Below are 20,785 nucleotides of genomic sequence, written 5' to 3' on the forward strand. Positions count from 1 at the left end.
TTTGGAGAAATTCAACTGACTTTTGAATGGTTCTGGCTTGGTGTGTGACATGGTGGCTAAGGGGATGTCTGCTGTCTTCTAGTCATACATGGAGGACCACTTGAAGAACAAGAACCGTCTGGAGCGTGAGTGGGAGGCCCTGTGCTCCTACCAGGCAGAGCCCAGCGCCTGCAGTGTGGGACGGGTCGAGCAGAACTCCAAGAGAAACCGCTCAGATGCCGTGGTTGTATGTGAGTCCATTCAGATGTCCATTCATTTTTTTGGTTTGTTTTTAGCTGTGAGAATGTTTCCACTGTTTACAAGGCTGGAGCAATGCTGCTCCATCACTGCTGATATATTTGTATATCTTTTATACAGATCCTTCAAAGAGCTACATAAAAACCAGTTGGGTAAAGAGGTCAAAGCACTATAAAAAGCACTGTGGTCAGGAAATTGTGGGGGGGGGGGTTTATACAAATCAACTTGCTTTGAGACTTCTTTGGATGAAACTGACCAAAGATAAAGGGCCTGTTGTTACCTAACTATATTATTATGTCATCAGGTTACAGATTACCCTGCCAAGATGCAGGTAAAGCAGAGATTGGAGTAGTGATAGTGGCTCGATTCTGCTCTTAATTAGATTGTAAATGACAACAACTCCAGCCACACTTCTTAAATGTTATTAGGTTTCCCAAAATCATCCGTTATCAAACGAATAACATTAATTATTCACATTTTAATTAATAAATCTGTAATATTTGAGCTAACTGGCTCTACCCTAAAACATGCAAACAATGCAGGATCTTTTATTCCAGGAGGACATTTTGCCAGGCACATGTAGCTTTAGCCGTAGTATTTTAGCTTAATATTATGTATGTGGCCATCAAGTATAAAGTCCCTTCAAAGGGTTTTCAGCTAGGGATGGAGTTTTCAACCAATCGTGGAATTTTTGCTTTAGCATTAGCCTACACTAGCTAGCTACATGAAAGTCGGCTTTTCAACAAAATCCATGGTTGTTGACTAGAAATGACAAGAGTTTTTGTTTGCTTCTGGGTGAAATGTAGACACATAGTTTCAGAAATAACTGCAAACTATGAGTGTTAGGAGCGCTAGCAACGGTAACTGGAGGGGTGGGGCTTAGCAAATGGTCAGTTATTTCATCTTCATACAACTGGAGTAATCACCTTATTACCACAATCAGCCTGTTAGTAATGGGATCTATAAGAAGATACTGCCAAAGTTAGAACATGTTTGGCAATTTCACATGAGAGATTTCTTTATTTCTGTTTTTCTCTGTGCTCTTCTTCCTGGTTTGAGGGGGTGGGGCTCTTATAGAACACAGTGGTGTCACATAGTTCCATGCACCAATCAGGATTTAGCAACATTTGAATTAGAATCTGATGACATTTGAAATGAAATCTGATCAAACCACACCCACACAGTCCTAATGGACTGCTGAACTCATCTTTATTGTCATAAACAATACCTAAAGATGTTTATTTATTTATTTAATTTAAGTTGAGCTTATTTAGTCATGAATATAAGAAAAACATTTGACATTTTCAGGGGCTTTAACTTCAAACAGATCTGTTTAAGAAGACTACAGAAGTGGGTTCAGATTCATTGGAAACAGATTATATGAATCTTGCAACAGTTTCGCTTGTTTAAGAAAAGGAGGATTTTAAAGCTCAATACAGGCTTCTTCAGATAAAATATATTATTATTATTTCACTTGGAACATTCCGTATTAAAGGTGGAGCAATTCATGACTTCAGAGTAGTGTGTGTGTGTGTGTGTGTGTGTGTGTGTGTGTGTGTCTGTCTGTCTGTGTGTGTGTGTGTGTGTGTGTATGATGAAAGTCTGATGAAACTGCCCTGCAGCCTTTTCAGTTTCATATTCCTGTGTTGCTGCTCAAAATTCTGTTGTTATTGTGTGGGGTGGAAAAACAGTGGAAAAGTGTGTTGATGAATTATGCATCTCCATTACAGACGATCATTCCAGGATCACCTTGAAAGCAGAGAATAACCACGGCAACTCAGATTACATCAATGCAAGTCCAATAGTGAGTATTGTTTATTCATTATAGCTCTTCGTTGTGGCTAGTATCTGCTGTCTCTGAAGCCTTTTTTGTACCAGGAACACCTGTTGTGGTTGGATATTACTTTGAGATAAAAAGAAGTTTCAAAGGACTTGTCATTGATTCAAGTGCATTGATCTTTTTTCGAAACTTTGTTCTCCATGCTGGGAGCCTCAGTGGATTTGCTGTGTCTTGCTGAATCACATTGGTACTTTCAGTGCTTTCAAAATGGCCGCTCCCTGGAGATACCCCTTTTTTTCATTGGCACTAAAAAGAATTATATATTATTTTTGACTAAACAAATGAATTCCACCACAAATCCAGAAAGACCTCAGTGTTGGAGACTGCTAAGTTGTTTTTTTTTTACTATTTTTTCCCCAAAACATTGCCAGTCATGATTTCCCCTGAGGCTGCTGAAAAGGGATTCCATCAAAGGGAACAGGAAACTATGCATTTCAAATACAGTGCCAAAATTTCTGAGGAGATAGATGAGGGGGGTACACACAGCTGCACTAAAAGCCTATTACTCTTCAGAAACAAACAGTGGAGACTTTTAGATGCTCTATTTATTCCTTCATTTTCTCTAATGGCATATTCATAGAGGTTTTTAGCTTATTTAAACAGTGCTGTAGTGCAACATTTGCCATCTTATAGAATAATATTATAAAACGCATAATCATTCATGGGAAGAAGTTAGCAAAAAAGCAGATTGGTGCATTAGAAAAAGGGTGTAAAGTTACCCACGTCTGTTTTGGTGCAGTTAAAAAAAAGCATCTAGAAACACAAGCGGATGTTGAAGATGGGTGAAGTAATGGCGGATGCAGTGGTGTGTGGATGAAAGGACAGTAATTACACCACAAAAGGGACCCCTGGCTGAGCCCAGCAAAACTGTGATAATTATGTCTGTCAATGCGGCTTCTTCCTCCTCATTAGCTTCAGGGGCAGTGGCCTACGAGTAAATAATCTGTCGCTTCTTTCTGGGAATCCGGGGTCAGAGAGGCAAAGGGAAGGAGCTCCCTGCAAAGCAGAGGGTGACATACACACAGGGAAAAGCTCGGATAATGGCTAATGCTTGACCACAAATGATGCGAGCGCTCCCAGATGCACAGGATCATTAGCGGTAGGAACGGTTTCGAGGGAATGTGTGGTGGCATAAAATGTGGTCGGAGCCTGGTTGTCTTTGTTTCGCTGGCCTTTTTACAAAATCAGACGCTGTGTGGCTTTTTCTATTCCCCACCTGTTCTCCGTGCTTTTGTTTTCAAACTATCTGTGATGACCTCAAGCTGGCGTTTAGCTTCCGAGCCCCCTATCTCTCATAAACACCGGATCAAGGTGTGGAAAGTTGAGACGCTTCTCCAGAAACCGATATTTGTGCAAGCTATTTTAGCACAAGCTATTTTACTTCAAACCAAAGAGCACTTCCTTGCCTTTTTTGTTGTAGTCTATCTTCTCCCCACAATGGCAAGGGGAGGACAGCTGAGACGCAGGACTACGCTTTCATGTTTGCACTTTAGTATTCAAGCAGGGATGTCAACACACAGCTACAGCATGTCTGTGTCCTTGAGATTGGCTAAACGGAGTGGCAGCACTAGCATTCGGCACCACCCTTTCATTCTTTTGTGTTTTTTTTTTTTACAAATCCACGAGAGGAATTTCAACCAGGAAGGATGAAGGGAAAATTGAACAACATGATTATACCTAATTGAAGTAGAACAGTGGGTAATGAACATAACATTTCCTGCATGTCCTTTTGGGAAATTTCTTTAATGGAAAGGCAGGTACATTTTGAAATGTAAGCCAGACCTTGTGTAGGTGTATTTAAAGAACATTTTCAGTCACTCACGCTTCACGTCTGCCCCCCAATGATCATTTAGTTACAATTACAATTCCCACAATGAATATTGACATCCTGCCTGATATCTCATAGATACTTGATACAGGTAATATAACCATAAATCATAAATTACCATAAATATGATCAAATCTGATCCCAGCAGAATCTGCATTATTAAATGCTGCAGAGAGTCCAAAAATATAAAATAATTTCCATCACTAAGGATGATAACACAAAAGTCTGTTTCCACTGAGCCTGACAGTAGAATTAAAAGAGAAAACAATTTGACGTTTTTAATCCACCATAATGAAAATACATTACAAAGACATAAATAATAAAAGACTTGATTTTTATTTAAAATTTTGGACTCAACTTGTATGTTGGGGTTTATCACCCATTCAGAGCATTAAGAATTAATCCTGTTGTTGAGGTTATTAAACATGAGGAGAGAAAAGAGTTATGGTAATATTAAAGCCATGAAGAAATGCTCCATAATTAAGGTCTATGAGCTTGACAAGTGAGTCAAAGAAATGAAAAGAAAAACTAGATGTTCTTATAAGCTCGTGTTCGGTGTCCTTGACAAGTTGTTCTTCAGCATAAAAAAAAAGCGAGTTCATAAAGAATGAAAAAGCCATTAAGTACGACAATGTGGCTTACTGTCATGGCGTTTCTTACCGTTATGCTCAGATATGTCTCCTTCCTTAAATCCCTCAGTTACAATTAGGGGATGTGCTGCAAAAAAGCCTCCATTTTCATTGGTGGATGTCACTCAATGTCATGTTAACGTGTAAAGACGCACCTTAATTTTATAAATACAATGCTGCGTTTCCCTCATATGAGCTCTTTGGTTATTTATGAGGCAGCTGGATTTCCAAGAACACATCTTGCGGGGCTTCAGGTCATGTGCTTGTGGCCATACCACAGTCATTCGGACCAGTCAGCGTCCTATGAGGACCTGACTGTTCATTTAAAAACAACAATGGCAGCTCGTAAAGAGGATAACGTAGCTGCTGCTTTTGTATCAGTTATATCAGAGCTGCAGAGTATTTCTTCACTGAAGAAACGGCAAGTTTAGAGTTTTGCTCTCCTACTACATCATATGGTTCATCGATCTGATTGGTTGAAGTCAGCCCATGATAGATGGCAATAGACAGACAGTTCATCCAATCACCTGCCAAGTGTTATTTGAAAGTGCCTGAGGTTTTCCAAACAGTTTCCATGGATGACTTCCCAGATGGTTCTGTGTAACAAACCATCTGGCACGCCAGGTTATATCTTTAGTAGGTGTACCATAAATAATAGATTTACAAAAAATACAGCACTGTTCGGGTGCCTCGTTCATCATTATAATGCCAAATATACATCAAGAATGCACTGATATGTACCCACCCATTTCTTTTCCTGCGAAATATGTCATCTTTCCGCTGATGCATCTCGCACTTGAGGGTGTGCATAAAAATTCCATTCAATAAAATGTGATCATTGATTTTGCAGCCAACACCTACTCAATCAAGTCTCAATCACATCCCTCAAATCAAGTCCCCCATGTCATTATGTCCCCACCTCAACACTCAGCCCCCTCACATCAGCCGCCTGCAGGCTGCACAGTCCCGCCACGGTACCATGTTTCATGCAGAAACACGTGAAAGCCATTTCATGAGGTCATTGAGGACAATAGAGAAGGCTGTACATGAGATAATGAATGGGAAGTGATATTGAAAGTAATATTAATTAAAGTCTTTATTTTGAATTTTCAAAGTTAGATTTCAAGGTTTAAGGTTTGCTTTTATTGTTGTTATCAATACAGTTCAGTTGTAGAAAGACCAGAAAGAGTAGAAACAAATATTCAAATATCTGAAATTAGAATAGAATAAAGTAATGAGATAGAACATAGTATGTAAAAATAACAGTAAAGGAAGAAATATAAAGGAAAACTAAATTATATTTACAAGGAGGATCAACCGTTATGTACAGTACTTTAGGCAGCAGTGGGAATGAGGGTAGTGCAAGGGTAATGGCATGGTAATGTCTGCGCATAACAAATTGTTTAGTGTAAATTCAGAAATCTTTTCACTACCAAGTAGCCACAGTATCCTTTTGGAGGAGACAATTTTCCATTTGCATAGAAAATTGATGAATATTATGTATGCTGTGGCATTCTTCCCATAAACACTAGAGGTGCCTGTTTGCTTAATTTTCAAGTAGACAGACTGCGCCGTCCAAGGTCTTCTTCAGTCTTTTTATGCAAACGTGATGTTTTAAGAGACTGATCTTAAACATTTTGTCACAAAAACAAGTTTGACTGACAGGCATACAAAGCGTGTCCTTCAAATACGTGCTCAAAGCTTATCCAGTGTAGTGCTGCGTGATGTTCGCGGTTTACCAATAATAGTGTGCAGTTTTGTTTATATTCCAATTTAGTGTAATCAGACCCATTAAAAACGAGTCAGATCTTGAGGACAGAAGGGAAGCGACAAAGAGGAGAGAGACTGAATCAATGAATGAAGCAGACAGAAAACACATCAGAGGCGAATGTTTTCTACTCTCATTCCACCATCCAGATGGAGGCTTTGATGGAAGCCTTTTTCCCTGACTGTGTGTTTTCATCCACCAGTCTCCGCCCAAACACTGTGTCACACTCTGTTCCCTCTCTCACAGATGGACCATGACCCTCGCAACCCTACTTACATCTCCTCGCAGGGCCCACTTCCTTCCACTGTGGCGGACTTCTGGCAGGTAACGCTCATCTCCGTTCACCGTGGTCTTTCATGTTTTACCGATTTCTGTCTGCACGGATGAGGGTTTGTGAGAACCACAACAGAGCTGTACTGTCTCTGGTTTTGTGATTTCCTGTGTGAGTCTGATGTCTCCTTGGTCCAAGAGAAGAGTGTAGATTACTATTTCTCAGGTGTTTAAGCAATGGTGGAATTTCTCAAAGTGGGATCATGTAGCCCCAGTTTGTGCCTCTCATGTACTGCCATTACATTCATGTCACAGAGCTAAGCATCTACTTTGAAAAACCCAACAGTTACAGCTGTTCTGAGGGTACTTCCAATCATCCTGATCAAAAAATACAAATATAATATAATATAATATGTGTCCGGTGCATGAAATAAAAATTTTAACCCTTTTGTCAAGCTGTTACTGTGTAATCTAGGTAACTGGAAATAGCAAAAATATCCTTGCTGTCTTTGTAAAAACAGGCAAAAACCTTTAATGCATGAATTGCTGCACTTTGCATCTTCTCAGAGTCATAACTCAGTAAAATCTGACCACACAGACATGATACACATATTGTTAGATTCAGTGTGACTCACACCTTCCGAGGATAGCATCATCTCTGGTATCTATTGCAAATGAAATAAATAAAATCTGCTTGAAATCATAAAAATGTGTTCGCTGTACTGTAAGTCCTAGGAATTTGCCAGGAACTTGCTGGGGAATCATTAAGTTTTTAAGTTTTCTTCAGTATTAGAGTAACCCAGTGAACAGTGAACTGCTAATGGTTAACTCTGCATACTTTTAATGGTGACAATTTGCCAAAGTGTAATCAAATAGGGGCTATAAAAACAGGGCAGAAGTTGTAGCCCACAGCTAACATTATACTTCCTGTTTACATCCCCCAAATTATGGAACTATTGTTTCAAAACTTACACACTGATTATCCCTCAAATAAAGAAAAGACAAAGTATAATTGTATATTTTCATGGAGACTGTTTGCTTAGCTCTGTGACTCCAGTGTAATAAAGATACATGAGAGGCACAAAGTGGGGCTAGAGGTAATGGTGCTTCTACTCATCAATAAAACTGAATATGAGCTATAAACCTGCAGCTTTTAGTTGTATTTAGTAGCTTAGTTATACACACCCCCAGGAATTCTAATATTAATTATAATGATGCTTATGTTTGCTCATATTTGCATTTTCCTCTGTGCTATTTGCATTCCTGGTCTTGTCCATAAATGTCAGGCGAACCTGCCATGATTCACTGGATATACGTAGGCTATTGTAAAACATGTCGTCTTGTGTGGAGGTACAGTATGCCTTAAATGATGCATGGTTGCCAAATGGCGTTCTTATGTGTTAATAGGCCAGCACTGTAGTAATTAGCAGGCCCATCACCTCCATATGGTGAAGTAGCTCTGCTAGCCGTGACCAGGATGTAGAAGTGTGAAGCATAAATCGTGGCAGACCAGCTGGCCCTGCACTCTGCACTCTGCATCATGTACTGAATGGATACTCATTTCGAATCATTATGATAGTGCTGACTTTGTGTTAGCACAGACGCTTGCACTTGTTTGTGCCCGGGGACGGGTGGTAGCACAAAGTTTAGTCTGGTCAGGCTGAGTTTTGCACACCAAACGAATGGAGCCCTTGAATTTTTCTAGTAAATCACTTTTTAAACCCAAAAAACAAACCTGCTCACAAGATCTATCCTCACATAGTGTTCAAATCAATTTAAAAAAAAGAAGAAAAATTCAGTTCCTATTATCTAAAAAGTGTACCTTTGACCGCATCAGCTCAAATATATAATTTGAGCCTGTATTTAATTTGTAAATTTGAAAGTGCCTCAAACGAAACAGCTGATGATTATCTCTTTGTCAGTTTGGTTATTTGTTTGTTTGTCTGCCAATTTTTTTCTGTGCCAGGTGAATAAATGCATATCCATTATCTAATGAAATGGGCCATTTAGCCACGAACTCGACTCTAAATCTTTCCCAATTAAGCAGAAAATAATGGAAAATTAGACACAGATTGACTGACACAATGAACATCAGTTCTGTGTCTGCCACTAAAAAGTAGCCATTCATTATTCAGTATGGTTAACCTTGGTTTGTGACGGGAGAGAAAAAACACTCTTTCCCCCCATTAAAAGTAAACAAACAGGGGAAACACTGCCACTCTCATGCAAATGGACCGTGCAGGAGGCAAATCTTTTTGCTCTGTCCTATCTAATCCACACCAGCCCCAGGCAGCGCTCTGAAAGGCGGCTCTGCTCTAATCCTCCACTCCTCATTCCCCCATCCCTTCATCCTTCACTCCTCCGTCCATCTCCCCTCCCTCTCTCCATCCCCGGCTATCACCTGAGCTCTGCCGGGCCTTGCTTTCCTGCTCACTTCCCCTCAGAATTCAGTTCACAGAGCAGCAAAGTCATTTTCAAGCTTTTGTTTTTTTTTTTAACATCTTGCTGATGTAGAGTAGCTGTAAGTTTTTGAAAATCCAGAAATTGATTATCACATAAAAAAAAAACAAAGTTGACAGGCTTTTTATGAGCTGAAGATGGAAAATAAGAATGCACTTGTTCCTCACTACCTACAAATATTTGCCAAACCGTACAAGACTAAATGGATAATATTCCCTCACATTATCACCTTGCCTAATCTCATCACATCTTGGCGCAGTTGGCACAGTTGGCGTGTAATGTGTCCACTGGGCTGGATCACAGAAGCTTGTGATTAGTGTATAGTCAAGGCCATTGTGTTTTTATAGCAATCATAAAAGCCACGTTTCCTCCTCATTTTCCTAATGGCTGCCGTGGGCCTGTATTTTTTCCCAAGGACACATTAGATTGTGATGAGATGAAATGGAGCAGCAGCTCTGTAGATGTTGTGATCCCGCTCAGACGACTGAGAGAGGGCGACACGTGACGCGCCCTCCCGCTGCTCTGCCCAACATTTATCATTTGTCACACGCAGAGAGGTGACATTTATTCATACTTCCTGGACCAAGATTAAGAAATCAATTTCACTCTCATACGAGGCTGCCATGTAATGCTAATGTGCAATATGCTGCTCCTAGTGGCACAGTTCAGCTACATATTAGTGCTACTTTATTGTCACACAGATGAGTATTAAAGGGTTGTTGTCTGAGGGATGTCTGTCGTCTTTCCCCTGGCGTGTAGATGGTGTGGGAGAGCGGCTGCGTCGTCATCGTCATGTTGACCCCGCTCTCTGAAAACGGCGTGAAGCAGTGTCATCACTACTGGCCTGACGAGGGATCAGATGTCTACCACATATACGAGGTACGTCGGGGAGGGATTAAGGAGAAGTTACAAAGCTGGGATGCTGTAAAGTTTGTCTGAATCAGTTCACCCAAATCACAACAAAACATCTTTTTTCCGCTTAGTGCTGTCTAGCCGTGCACATCGTTTTGGCTTTATGTTCTGAGTTTATGACATTTCTGTCTCCACCCCAATACAGTCAAGATTAATTTTATTTGTGGTGCTCACAGCGCTGCAAAACGACGTTTAAAAAGTTCAACAGCAACATGTCCCTCCAGAAAACAATGTCTATAATTTACCAACTTCCCTGTGAGCAGTCTTCAGTGGAAATACTCTCGACCAAATAAAACAGTCCCCATGAAAGCTGTTGAGTAAGAAGGACACTATTTTTTATAAATGTAACTTTTACTGTGGGCACCACAAACAAAATTCAGTCGCTGCTAATTTTATCGGGGTGTTGGAAGAAGTCTCAGAGACAATATCTGAAAACCTTTTAAAAATCTATAAATGAGAAACATCTCAGTGCTGCATTGATGCTGCTCTTCAAACCAGACTCAGGTATAATAGTAGAGCCCACCTTCCCAGTTTAAACTGACCAATCAGGTTGAGGTGTCAAAAAGATTTATAAACACATATACACTGTTTTGCCACTTTATTCTGTACAAATATACCATTAAATACAATCTACTGCAACGGCTCTGCCACAAACTCTACGTTGAGTGGGATTATTAATACCTCTGTGACAGTGTCAGTCAAAACTGAACATTATTATGTTTGTAGCAGTCGAATTTATGGCTGAGCTGTTGCACTGGATCAGCATTAGATTGCTCAGGTGTGCCTAATAGTGGCCACTGAGTGTATATTCATCACTCATCATTACTCATAACAACGTTGTCTCAGTTCTTTGCTCGACACTGTGGCATAAAGACACTCAGAACAAATATAATGAACACATTCTCACACTTGTATCGAACTTAATTAGACCTCATTTCACCAGACAAAGTTACCTGTGATGAAAAACACAAACTCTCAAAAGAACAGTTCGTATCTTTGATTACTGTGTGTCATTTCTTTCAACCTTTTTTGAAGAAATGGACTGATTTTAATGAACTGCACATGTAGTCATTTGTTTTTAACACTCCCAAGCTCCCATGTAAGATTAAAAAAAATGTGCAAGAGAAAAAGTCCTCCTTCCTCCTCATAGTTTCTCTCTCAGCAAGAAGAATTTGCTAGACCACATTACAGAGCTAGTTAAGGAACCTAAGATATTTGCATGGTTAGATACCACAAGGAGTAAGTCGTTGGGTGCAAAAGCTACCTCAAGTCTATTCCTGCAGGTTGTTGCATGGTTATGAATGAATTTCTAGTTATGATTGCTGGCTTGTGATTAATTAACTGAATATCATCCTTTTCTTATTCCTTTTTCTAATTTTAGGTCAACTTAGTGTCAGAGCACATCTGGTGTGAGGACTTCCTGGTGCGCAGCTTCTACCTAAAGAACCTGCAGACAAACGAGACGCGTACCGTCACCCAGTTCCACTTCCTGTCCTGGATGGACCGCGGGATCCCCAGCTCGGCCAGGACCCTGTTAGACTTCCGCAGGTAGGGTGAAGGATGCTGCAGGTCGGCCTCAGACACTGGAGCTCAGTGGATTTCTGGCAGATTCCCACCTTTACAACTGGCCTTTTTCCTGAGCTTGTTCTTAATCATCTTATATTCTGTGTTCTGTCAGCGCCTCTCTGGTCCGTCTCCTTTTTGCCCCTCTACCTTTTGGTGTCCTAGAGAACGGTTGTTCTAATAAGGACTGTGTTTCTGTGCTATCCCTTTCATCCTGGGCCTATTTCCCTCACCTCCCTCCAGCACATGTGATGCAGCAAATTAACAGCCCTGCACTGCCTGGCTTGGCTTGGGAAGAAAAGAAAAAAGAAAGAAAAAAAAAACTAATTCAAACACCCAATTAAATGAGAGCTGTCTCACTAAAAACACGGGAGAGGGGGAACGCCAGTGACTGAATAACCTCACTGTGTTCTCCATATAATGTGTTCTGGCAGAAGAGTAGCAATAGCTCCTCAGGGAGAACCAGAGGGATAGGGAAAGCCCTCCAAATGAGAATAGATGCATCTGATTTGTGGATGGAAGTCTGTCCCTTCAGTTTGTAATGCAGATGAGAGAGAAAAAAAAGAGGATGTGCAGTGCTATCATGTCATCCTTTCCTCACAGAGTTGATGCTGTTTCTTTTTGGTTGTTGTTTTTTAAAATAAACTGGGTGTAGCTTGATGTTCTATTTATTGATGATATTGGTGTGCAGGTTTGAGCTGTGTTTTCATTACATACATAAGTTTTCCTTTGCTGTTGACTAGATTGCCTTGATGTAACCCCATTAATGCTGCTGTAGGTTATTGGGAATCTAAAGCTCTCTGATTATGTGAGTCAGAGGTCTCAGATCCACACGATGTACTGCTCACTCACGGTTTTCACGGTTTCGGCCAACTCGGTATTTTGCGGTTGCCAGTGTCATTTTTGTGATGTTGCAGCTAGTAATATGAGCCCAGTTGCATAGTCACAAAAGTGATCATTGGAAACTGTGTCTCCTCAGCCAGGCCTGTGCACAAACTGTCTTTCTCTCACTCCTGACTCTCTGTCTCCCCTCTCCCCGTCTCACGGCTCCTTCCTCTGGCTTGCATGGGAACTCCAAACACCTCTGTACACTCTTTAACTAAGGAGATATTCTGATTTTCCTGATATATACATATATACTTAAAATGTAAAAGATGTGCATTGAATGTAAAGTAATCTGATCTTGAACATACACAAAAATATCAAAAACCATCCTCCTGCAAAATAAGCAGTGGTTTACTTAAAGTAGCTAAATGTTCAGTGCATGTATGTAAAAGAAAAAGCCAAGCCGACATCGTGGCAAAAAGAAATGCCAAAGCCCATACTGACATCAAATAGAGCACAGCTGTGCTTTGAAGTACACATGGGAAGTGCAGTTCACAGTTGTAGCTCTTAAGGCCCAAATACATTAAAAATCTACAAGCATACAAAATCCAAAAACAGAGGTTAAAACAGCAGAAAGCAATGGAAATGCAATTCAGACGTCATACATAGCAAGAAAATCTTTGTATAAATCCAATGTCTTTTAGTATATTTAGCAATAAGATGTAATTATAAGCTACGACACATTATTATTACTATAAGTAGTAGCAGAAGTACTACAGTACAACTGACGCTTCCATTTATATGATATTATATTCATGTAGTCTGCTTTATGCTATATTTTCTATTTATTTCTAATAATAATGGATGATAAGTCCAGTTAAAAGTAACAAAAACACCAGATAGACGAGAAAAACTGAAGATTTGATGAGATATTCAGACATTTATTTTTCACGTTGTTGTTGAAAGGTGAGAAACGAGGGAAATGGAAGGACACGGAGGCTCTCAGTGTAGTCAGTTTCCATGGCAACAGCGGGGTGTGAAAAGGCTTGTTGGCCTTCACCGTGCCTGTGGTGTGTAACATTCATAATTGGCCGGGGTTAATGCGTTGGCGGTCGGCAATCACAACATCACACCGCCACATCCATCAGCCCCACATGTCACAATAATGCTGTTTGAAATGATGATGCTCAGTTTGTTTAGGTGGTGCGACACGGATTTCTTCCTCCGTCCTCAAATTAAAGTGATTGATTGACAGGAGGGTGCATCTCTGTGGATTCTGCTTGTTCCTCTGATTATTGCTGTCATTAATTCCATCCTGACCACAGCGCCAGAAGTCTTTAATTATCGCTGCTATTATTCAGCAGAAATCATTTGTGTCCAGAGTGTAATTTAGCAGCCTGTGCATTTAAAACAACTTGCCGTCTAGCTCGCAATAACATCCAATTTTCTCTTTTTTTTTTATTGCAGAAAGGTTAACAAGTGCTACAGGGGTCGATCTTGCCCGATAATCGTTCACTGCAGGCAAGTATAACTATTTGAACCTTGTGACTGTGGCTGACTCTGCTGAATTGGGATAGCGTTTGTTTGTCGTGGCCCGTGTGTTGGAGGGGAGAGGCTGTTTATTTTAAACCCGCTCAGTCCATTTACTCTATCTGGGTCCACTGGAGCTCCTGTTTATTCCACTGGCTGTGTCTTTATGGAAATGGTGTGGCACAAAGACGCTCGGCCAGAGACACTTCCATTTCCCATTTGGTTGAGTTAGTTAACTGGCCTTGATTGGTTTGTATTAAACACCAGGTATCTGTCTGACCACTTTTAATAGTCACATCCTGTTAAGTCATGCGTGGGGCCAGGCTGCCCGCTCTCCCTCTGAGGGAACTGTGCGGACTGAGTGTCTAGCAGTGGATTAATGAAGCAGTGGTGCTCAGGCCTGCTCTCCTGTTTTATTGGCCTTGCCTTTATTAGAGAGATGTGCACGCCTTGTTTGCAATTAACATGCAGAGCCGTTGAATGGCCGGCGGGCACAAAGGGAGGCTTTTCATAAGACTATCTCTGGAGTAATGGAAAAGCAAGGCTCTCCAAAAGCTGTTCTCGAACCGCCCCTGGCCTCTCAACCTCTCCTCTGCTCCTGAGGTGCATTCATTTAAAAGCCTTTGTCCCCAGTGTGCCTCAGAAACCATTCCCCTCTCCCCAATAGCCGAGCAAGTCTCGAGACCACACATGCGCTCGTGTGCAAAGGTTTAACATCGTCACATTTATCGAAGCATCAAATATTCAGATCTGTTCAGGCATTTTCATAAGAATATTAAGGATTATTATTGATTTCTTCCATTTGAGTATTCTGTTTTATCTGTTAATAGCAGGCTTTTAAGCAGACAGAGCAGTGTGTATCTGTATGCATCGACTCATTTGTGTTTAAATATACTCCACAGTCTCTCAGCAGATGTAAATGAGCAATTTGTTTCCTTATAAGAGAAACACTCTGAGATTAAAGCATCACTCTGCCACCTTAATGATCTCCATCTCCCCCTCTCTCTCCGACTCTCTGCAGTGATGGAGCTGGCAGGAGTGGGACTTACATTCTGATTGACATGGTCCTCAATAGGATGGCTAAAGGTAACGATCAATGGCTTCCCTTTCACTCTTTCTGCCTGCGTTCAAGTGTTGCCCTGGCAACGCTAAAGCCTCTCATTTTCCACAGAGGGTGTTGGGGATGCATTAGAGGGTGACTTTTCTGAGGCCTGGAGAGGCAGCGAAGACAGAGGCAGACACGGAGGGAGCTGGAAGGAGTGGAGAAAGTGGAACAAAGAGAAAACACAGAGAGGGAAAATGAAAAAGAAACCTGCACCCACATTAGTAATTATCTATTTAAGCTACCGTCACACCATATTGACCTGCAGCACAACTGCAACATGAATTTAGATAGCACATGCATGGAAATGAAACGTTTAACGGCAAAATACATTGGAAACCAGAATTTGAAAATGTTGCTCCAGTGGTTTGAATCAATATTTAATATTTAATGGGAACAATGGGCTTATTTTATTTCATTTCATTATTGAATTATTCTCAGGTAGGCTTGCACCCTCCTTTCACCCTTTATATCGTCTTCTATTTGTCCTGTTTTACACAAATGTGAAATTAAAACTGCCTGAGAGCTCCAGGGTGATAAAAATCTGTTCGTTCAGTTGCTCTTGCATGTTATTTTCTGTGATTTTTGACTTTCAGTTGGCCCCCAGTTTGCAATGCATAATCAAAAAACACAGTCAGGGAAGATAATCTGCAGCTGGTCACAAATCCCAGTGCCTTGGCACCATTATGGACGTCTGCTGGAGAAAATATTATCCTCAAGTCGAAATAAATTTAAAACAACTGGGCGAGAAAAGCCACCTGAGCAGGGTCGTTGGGGGTGTGGATATCATTACATGTAAAACAGGAATGTTTTGAAGGTAGTTTTGATTATAAGTTGTAGGATCTACGCTTGACTCTCAAAGCAGGAGTTGTAGCTGAAGAGTGAATAAACAGATATTTTTGTGAGCTGGATTACAAATTAACCAGCTTTTTCAAGCTTAACATGCAAGCACACTTGGATGTGGACATCTATTGTTGCACAGGACCTGGGTTCTTCCAAAAGCTGCCTTAGGTCACCTTTAAAGTCCTCCATAGCTCAGCCTTGCCCTCTGCCCTTCGCCCTTTGACCTCCGCCCTTTACCCTCACTCCCTGCATGCCTTCCTCCTGCGATCCCAGCCCCTCAGTGCAGGTTAGGAGGATGACCCCCACTGGTGCAGACCCTCCCTGCGCAGTCTGTCAAACAGTAATAAGACTGACCCGTCCTGATGGAGCTCATGTGGCTCGGTGACGAATGCACCGTTGTCAGCGGTGATGAAAGGTGCCACCCGGTCTCTTTTTAATCTTTTGTTTCCTGCCCCAGAATCGAATGTATAAAATGAACATAATCTCACTCTCCAAAGCTTTTTTCCTTTGGTCGAAGAGCCTCTCTTCAGCTTTACTTTGGAATCCAGCCCTTCTGAGACATGAAAGTCTTGTCGGAGCATTGGAGCACTTTGAGTAGTCCAGCTGCATTAAATCCCTTTTTTTTATTCTCTCTCTCTCACCCACACACTTACATACGTTTCCACTCGTTCTCCATCTCTTTTGCTTCCTTTCTCTGCCTCACTTTCAAAAAGACATCTTGAGAGTTCAGGGGCTCCCTCCTGGTTCTCTTCCTCCGTCTCTGTGTGTTCTCCCAAATGAGCTCTGGCTCGAAATCCATAACTCTGAAAGCAGAATAAGATTTCCAGATTAAAATGAAACTCAGAAGACAGACTTAACTCAACAGCAGCTGATCACTGTTGAAGGTGAGCAACTGTTGCACAGGTTAATCATCAGTATGGCTGCTGCAAAGGCTATTTAATTAGAGTTTGCTGATTGTCAGATACACACACCCAAGCACAAACACACTCAGATATTGTGTATCAAAAAAGCTCTTAGCAGACTTTATAGTTGGACATAATCTAAACCAATTTTTGAACAAGATTCTCACAGAGAAGCAGCGCTTAGCGTCTCTGAATGCATTATTGCACATTTCCCAGACCCCAAAAATATCCTCTTGCATATTTTATTGAGAAACAGTCTGTGGCTCTCGTCCAAGTCTTTCGAGGGATGAATGTAATAATTTTCAATCGCTGCGCTGTTCCAAAGGGAGCCCAGTATAAAGAGAGATTGACAGATGTGAGCTGGATTACTCTGCTGCTTTGAACTCAGTCCAATTTTCGGTCTGTTGCAGGTGCTAAAGAGATTGATATTGCCGCTACCCTGGAGCACTTGAGAGACCAGAGAGCTGGCATGGTCCAGACAAAGGTAAGGTCCCCGGCTTTGAGTTAGAGGGGTGGGGGAGACAGGAGGAGGAGTAAGGGGAGCAGGGAGAGAGGGAGGGGGGGTTGCAGTCATTCAAACAGACGATTGTCTACTTCATGTGCACAGGATCAGGGGAAATGATGTGGTAATTGATAACTGCTTCAGGATTAGAACAACATTGTCTTGGATGATAATTACTGACTGTTCCATGTTTATCACGAGACACAGAGAGACTGACCAAGATCTCCCGTTCTGAAATTTGTTTCCAAGAAGCTGCAGCAGTTTAAGATCTTCTCTTTGTTTCTACCACTTAAACAAATATTCTAGAAAATGTTATTATTGTTACTGAACATTGAACAAATTAAACTAGACTGTGGAATGTGCCATGTTTATGTAGCATGTTTTAAAATGTGAAAATATACTAAAGACAATACCCGTCAGTTCCTCCACGTCTTTAAATGCCTTATTGTCTCTAACAGTCTCAAACCAAACGTAAATCAGTTTATAACAATATAGAGCACAGAAAAGCTGCAAAACCTCGCATTTGAGAGGCATATTTGGTATATTTGCTTAAAAGATGAGTGAAAAAATTGATCAAATATCACATACGTTGTTTAAAGTTGTCTAATCTTTTATTTCCTGTTCATCTTTGCACAGTTTACCTGTCTAAAACTGCCGATTCCATGCAATTCTTTGGCCTCAGCAGTTTATCTCACGCAGACACTTCGCATCATAACATTTTAGGAACTGATTTAAAGCATTTCCTCTCATCCACTAATGCAGACACCAGTTAGCCTCTTTTGTTTCTCTCTTGTAATTGGAAGGAATAATAATAATAATAATAATAACAATGATAAACCTCATGCAGCAGTGGGTGATAATATTTATGGACGCTGCTTGCTAACAGACTCCACTGTTCCTAGATGGTTCATTAATGCTGCTTTTACAGCCCTGCTCTGTTCAGCACTGAAAAGCTTCTCAAGCGCTCTCTCCTTTTCTCTTCTGACGAGTCTAAGTGAAATTATATTGGAGTATTGTTGATTCCACTTTGTGGCTTCATGCTGGGTCTACACAGAAATTAGATTGTAATGAGGTATGAAATTTAGAGTTAGGTTTCAAGGATTGGACAACCAATTATCTTTATTTTTTTTTCTCCTTCCTGATGCCTGTTGCCACTTTTGGATAAAGCATGCAAAAAAATAAAAAGAACATTTATTTCCCTTCTTTTTCTGGTTACTCCTTTTGACAGACATCAACATGCAGTAATTACAGCATGTGTGACCAGTTTTCTTCCTCACTAACCATCCATCTCGAATGTGTCGAGCAGAGATTGATCTCCCCCCAGTGGCGTGAATGTGAACAGCACAGCACGCACAGAACCTGGTTTTTAAAGTGCCTGTTTTTAATGCACAGAGCTTTAAACCCGACTTGGGGTTAGATACAGGCGCACAGAGGCGCAGTGTAGATATAGATGGATGTACCTCCGTATTTTCTGGCCCTATCACAACATCAGAACACATAAAAATAGAAAACCCTAATCACTCCGCATAATCTCCACTGCAAAGCGAGCGGCACGGCCACCAGTGACTCCTCCGTATTGATTTAGCCTATCCTCAGGCCAGACTATGGCAGGCTATGTGTTGACACATCTAAAGACTGCTCCCTCCAAACTCCTACGTACTTTTTCTCTGTGAGAGGACCCCGTGGCCTCCAGCCTGGGGAGAGGAGAGGAAAATAAAAACACCAGGTCCATGGGGCAAACATCAATCAGCCCCTTTTGTGCTCCTCTGGGGAAACTATGAGTCGGATTCACAAACAAATGCACACACACACACACACATGCACACATACACACAGAGCTGAGAGACAGCTTGACTCAAAAGCTTTATTTTAAGACACACCTGGCTGGATCGATGGCGGTGCCGGGTGCTCGTGCACTCCCGGGCTGAAAGCTCAGAGAGCGGCTCACCTTCACCTCCAGTCTGCGGCCAAACGCGTCCAGCGCAGGGTCAGGAGAGAGGGGAGGAAGAGGAGGAGGAGGCCGCAGTTGCCAATCAATCTGAAATGGCATTCCTGAGCTGTTCCACACTAAAACTTTCCCTCTTCCCTTCATTCTATCCCTGCATCTCTTCCTCCTCCTCCTCCTCCTCAGGAGCAGTTTGAGTTTGCGCTGACAGCCGTGGCAGAGGAGGTGAACGCCATCCTGAAAGCGCTTCCTCAGTGAAGGCATCGCATCCCCCACCTTCTTCTCGCTCGCTGAGCACCGGTTTCCTCTGCCCACTCAAGACTGACATCTCTCTCCGCACTCCCTTCTCCTCGCTCTGTTTCTCTCTTCTGTCTCTGCCTCCTCTTCACCTCTATATATACTGTATACTTATGAATGTCGTGCCAGATATCTCACCTGGATCCGTATTCGCAAAGATTTTCGCCTCAGAGTACGACTGTTGATCTGGGATCTGTGTCGTTTTTAGCGATTCAGGAGCGAGTGCGGACCAGTGGGGCCTGATCTGATCTGATGTGGGACCTTAGATCAGCCCTCCTACTGCGAGACTTTTTGTCAATATGAACCCTGGTCCTCTATAACTGTGATGTTGTTCCTGAACATACCGTTTTAGTGCCACTGACGAGCTGTTTACGTGATGTCAAGTGAAGATTTTGTTCCAAAATCAGCTATCTGCCGTCAAAAAAACTGATACAGACACTTTTAATAATGACTTTTGGCAAACTATAGTCGGGCTGCAACTGAGGATTATTTTATCAATATGCTGTTTATTTTCTCTATTGATTAGTCTAAGAAATGTTACAGAATAATAAAATAAATGGCATTTAGAATTTCTCAGAGGGCACAGCAGCGTCTTCAATCTGCTTATTTTTCTGCTTAACAGTTAAAATATTCAATTCACTGTCACATATGATGAAGAAAAAAACAGCATATTGTCATATGTGAGAGGCTGGAACCAGAGACGGTTAAAAAATGGCCAAAGCAATTTGTGAGAGCGGTTGCCAGCTCATTTTCTGCAGATCGACTAATCGTTGCAGCTCTCGACTGCAGTACTTTAAGAATAATAACATGTAAAGTCCATGAAGTTCCTGCCTGTAAAAGTCCTAACATTGTACAGATTATATCCCCCTGAATGAGTCGATGTGTTGGATAGCGTTTTGGAAATAAAACTCCTCACATGTTTCTTCTCCTCTGTGATCTGAATCAAACACTATATACTCAGCATCACATGTTGAAGTGTGTGTGTGTGTATTGTTGTATTTTGGGTCCAGGCATCTCACTCCTGTATTAAACGGCAGATTCTTAACGCGCCTCACACGCAGTCATGATTCTTGCAACATATCAGGTGTTTTTTTTATCCCTCATTGCATTAATCTGACATTTTACACCATGAATTGTTTGTTACATGAACATCTCTGTTAATATTAAATGTAATAGATACCAACTGAGATAGTTCCTATATATCGATAGTAACAATATGATATATTTAAGCAGAACTTCTATTATTATTTGTCCCTCCATCACTGGTATATTGTGATATTTTGTGCTACATGACAGATTATTCCCTCTATATATTGTAGAGACAATGAATGA

The 20,785-nt window shown here is 41.3% G+C and overlaps 1 protein-coding gene across 1 annotated transcript in view; it reads left to right on the forward strand.

Moving 5' to 3' along the window:
- Window positions 1-19,414, forward strand: part of ptprn2 (protein tyrosine phosphatase receptor type N2) — a 123,445-nt gene extending 104,031 nt beyond the window's left edge. The window contains exons 14-22 of the mRNA XM_041961624.1: window positions 83-230; window positions 1,968-2,041; window positions 6,549-6,626; window positions 9,792-9,911; window positions 11,326-11,492; window positions 13,800-13,853; window positions 14,884-14,948; window positions 17,120-17,193; window positions 19,343-19,414. Coding sequence (XP_041817558.1) covers window positions 83-230; window positions 1,968-2,041; window positions 6,549-6,626; window positions 9,792-9,911; window positions 11,326-11,492; window positions 13,800-13,853; window positions 14,884-14,948; window positions 17,120-17,193; window positions 19,343-19,414 — 852 coding nt within the window. The remainder of the gene's footprint in view (window positions 1-82; window positions 231-1,967; window positions 2,042-6,548; window positions 6,627-9,791; window positions 9,912-11,325; window positions 11,493-13,799; window positions 13,854-14,883; window positions 14,949-17,119; window positions 17,194-19,342) is intronic.
- The last annotated feature ends 1,371 nt before the right edge of the window (window positions 19,415-20,785 follow it).

The sequence above is a fragment of the Chelmon rostratus genome, chromosome 20 (assembly GCF_017976325.1).
Source record: "Chelmon rostratus isolate fCheRos1 chromosome 20, fCheRos1.pri, whole genome shotgun sequence".
NCBI classification, from domain to species: Eukaryota; Metazoa; Chordata; class Actinopteri; order Chaetodontiformes; family Chaetodontidae; genus Chelmon; species Chelmon rostratus.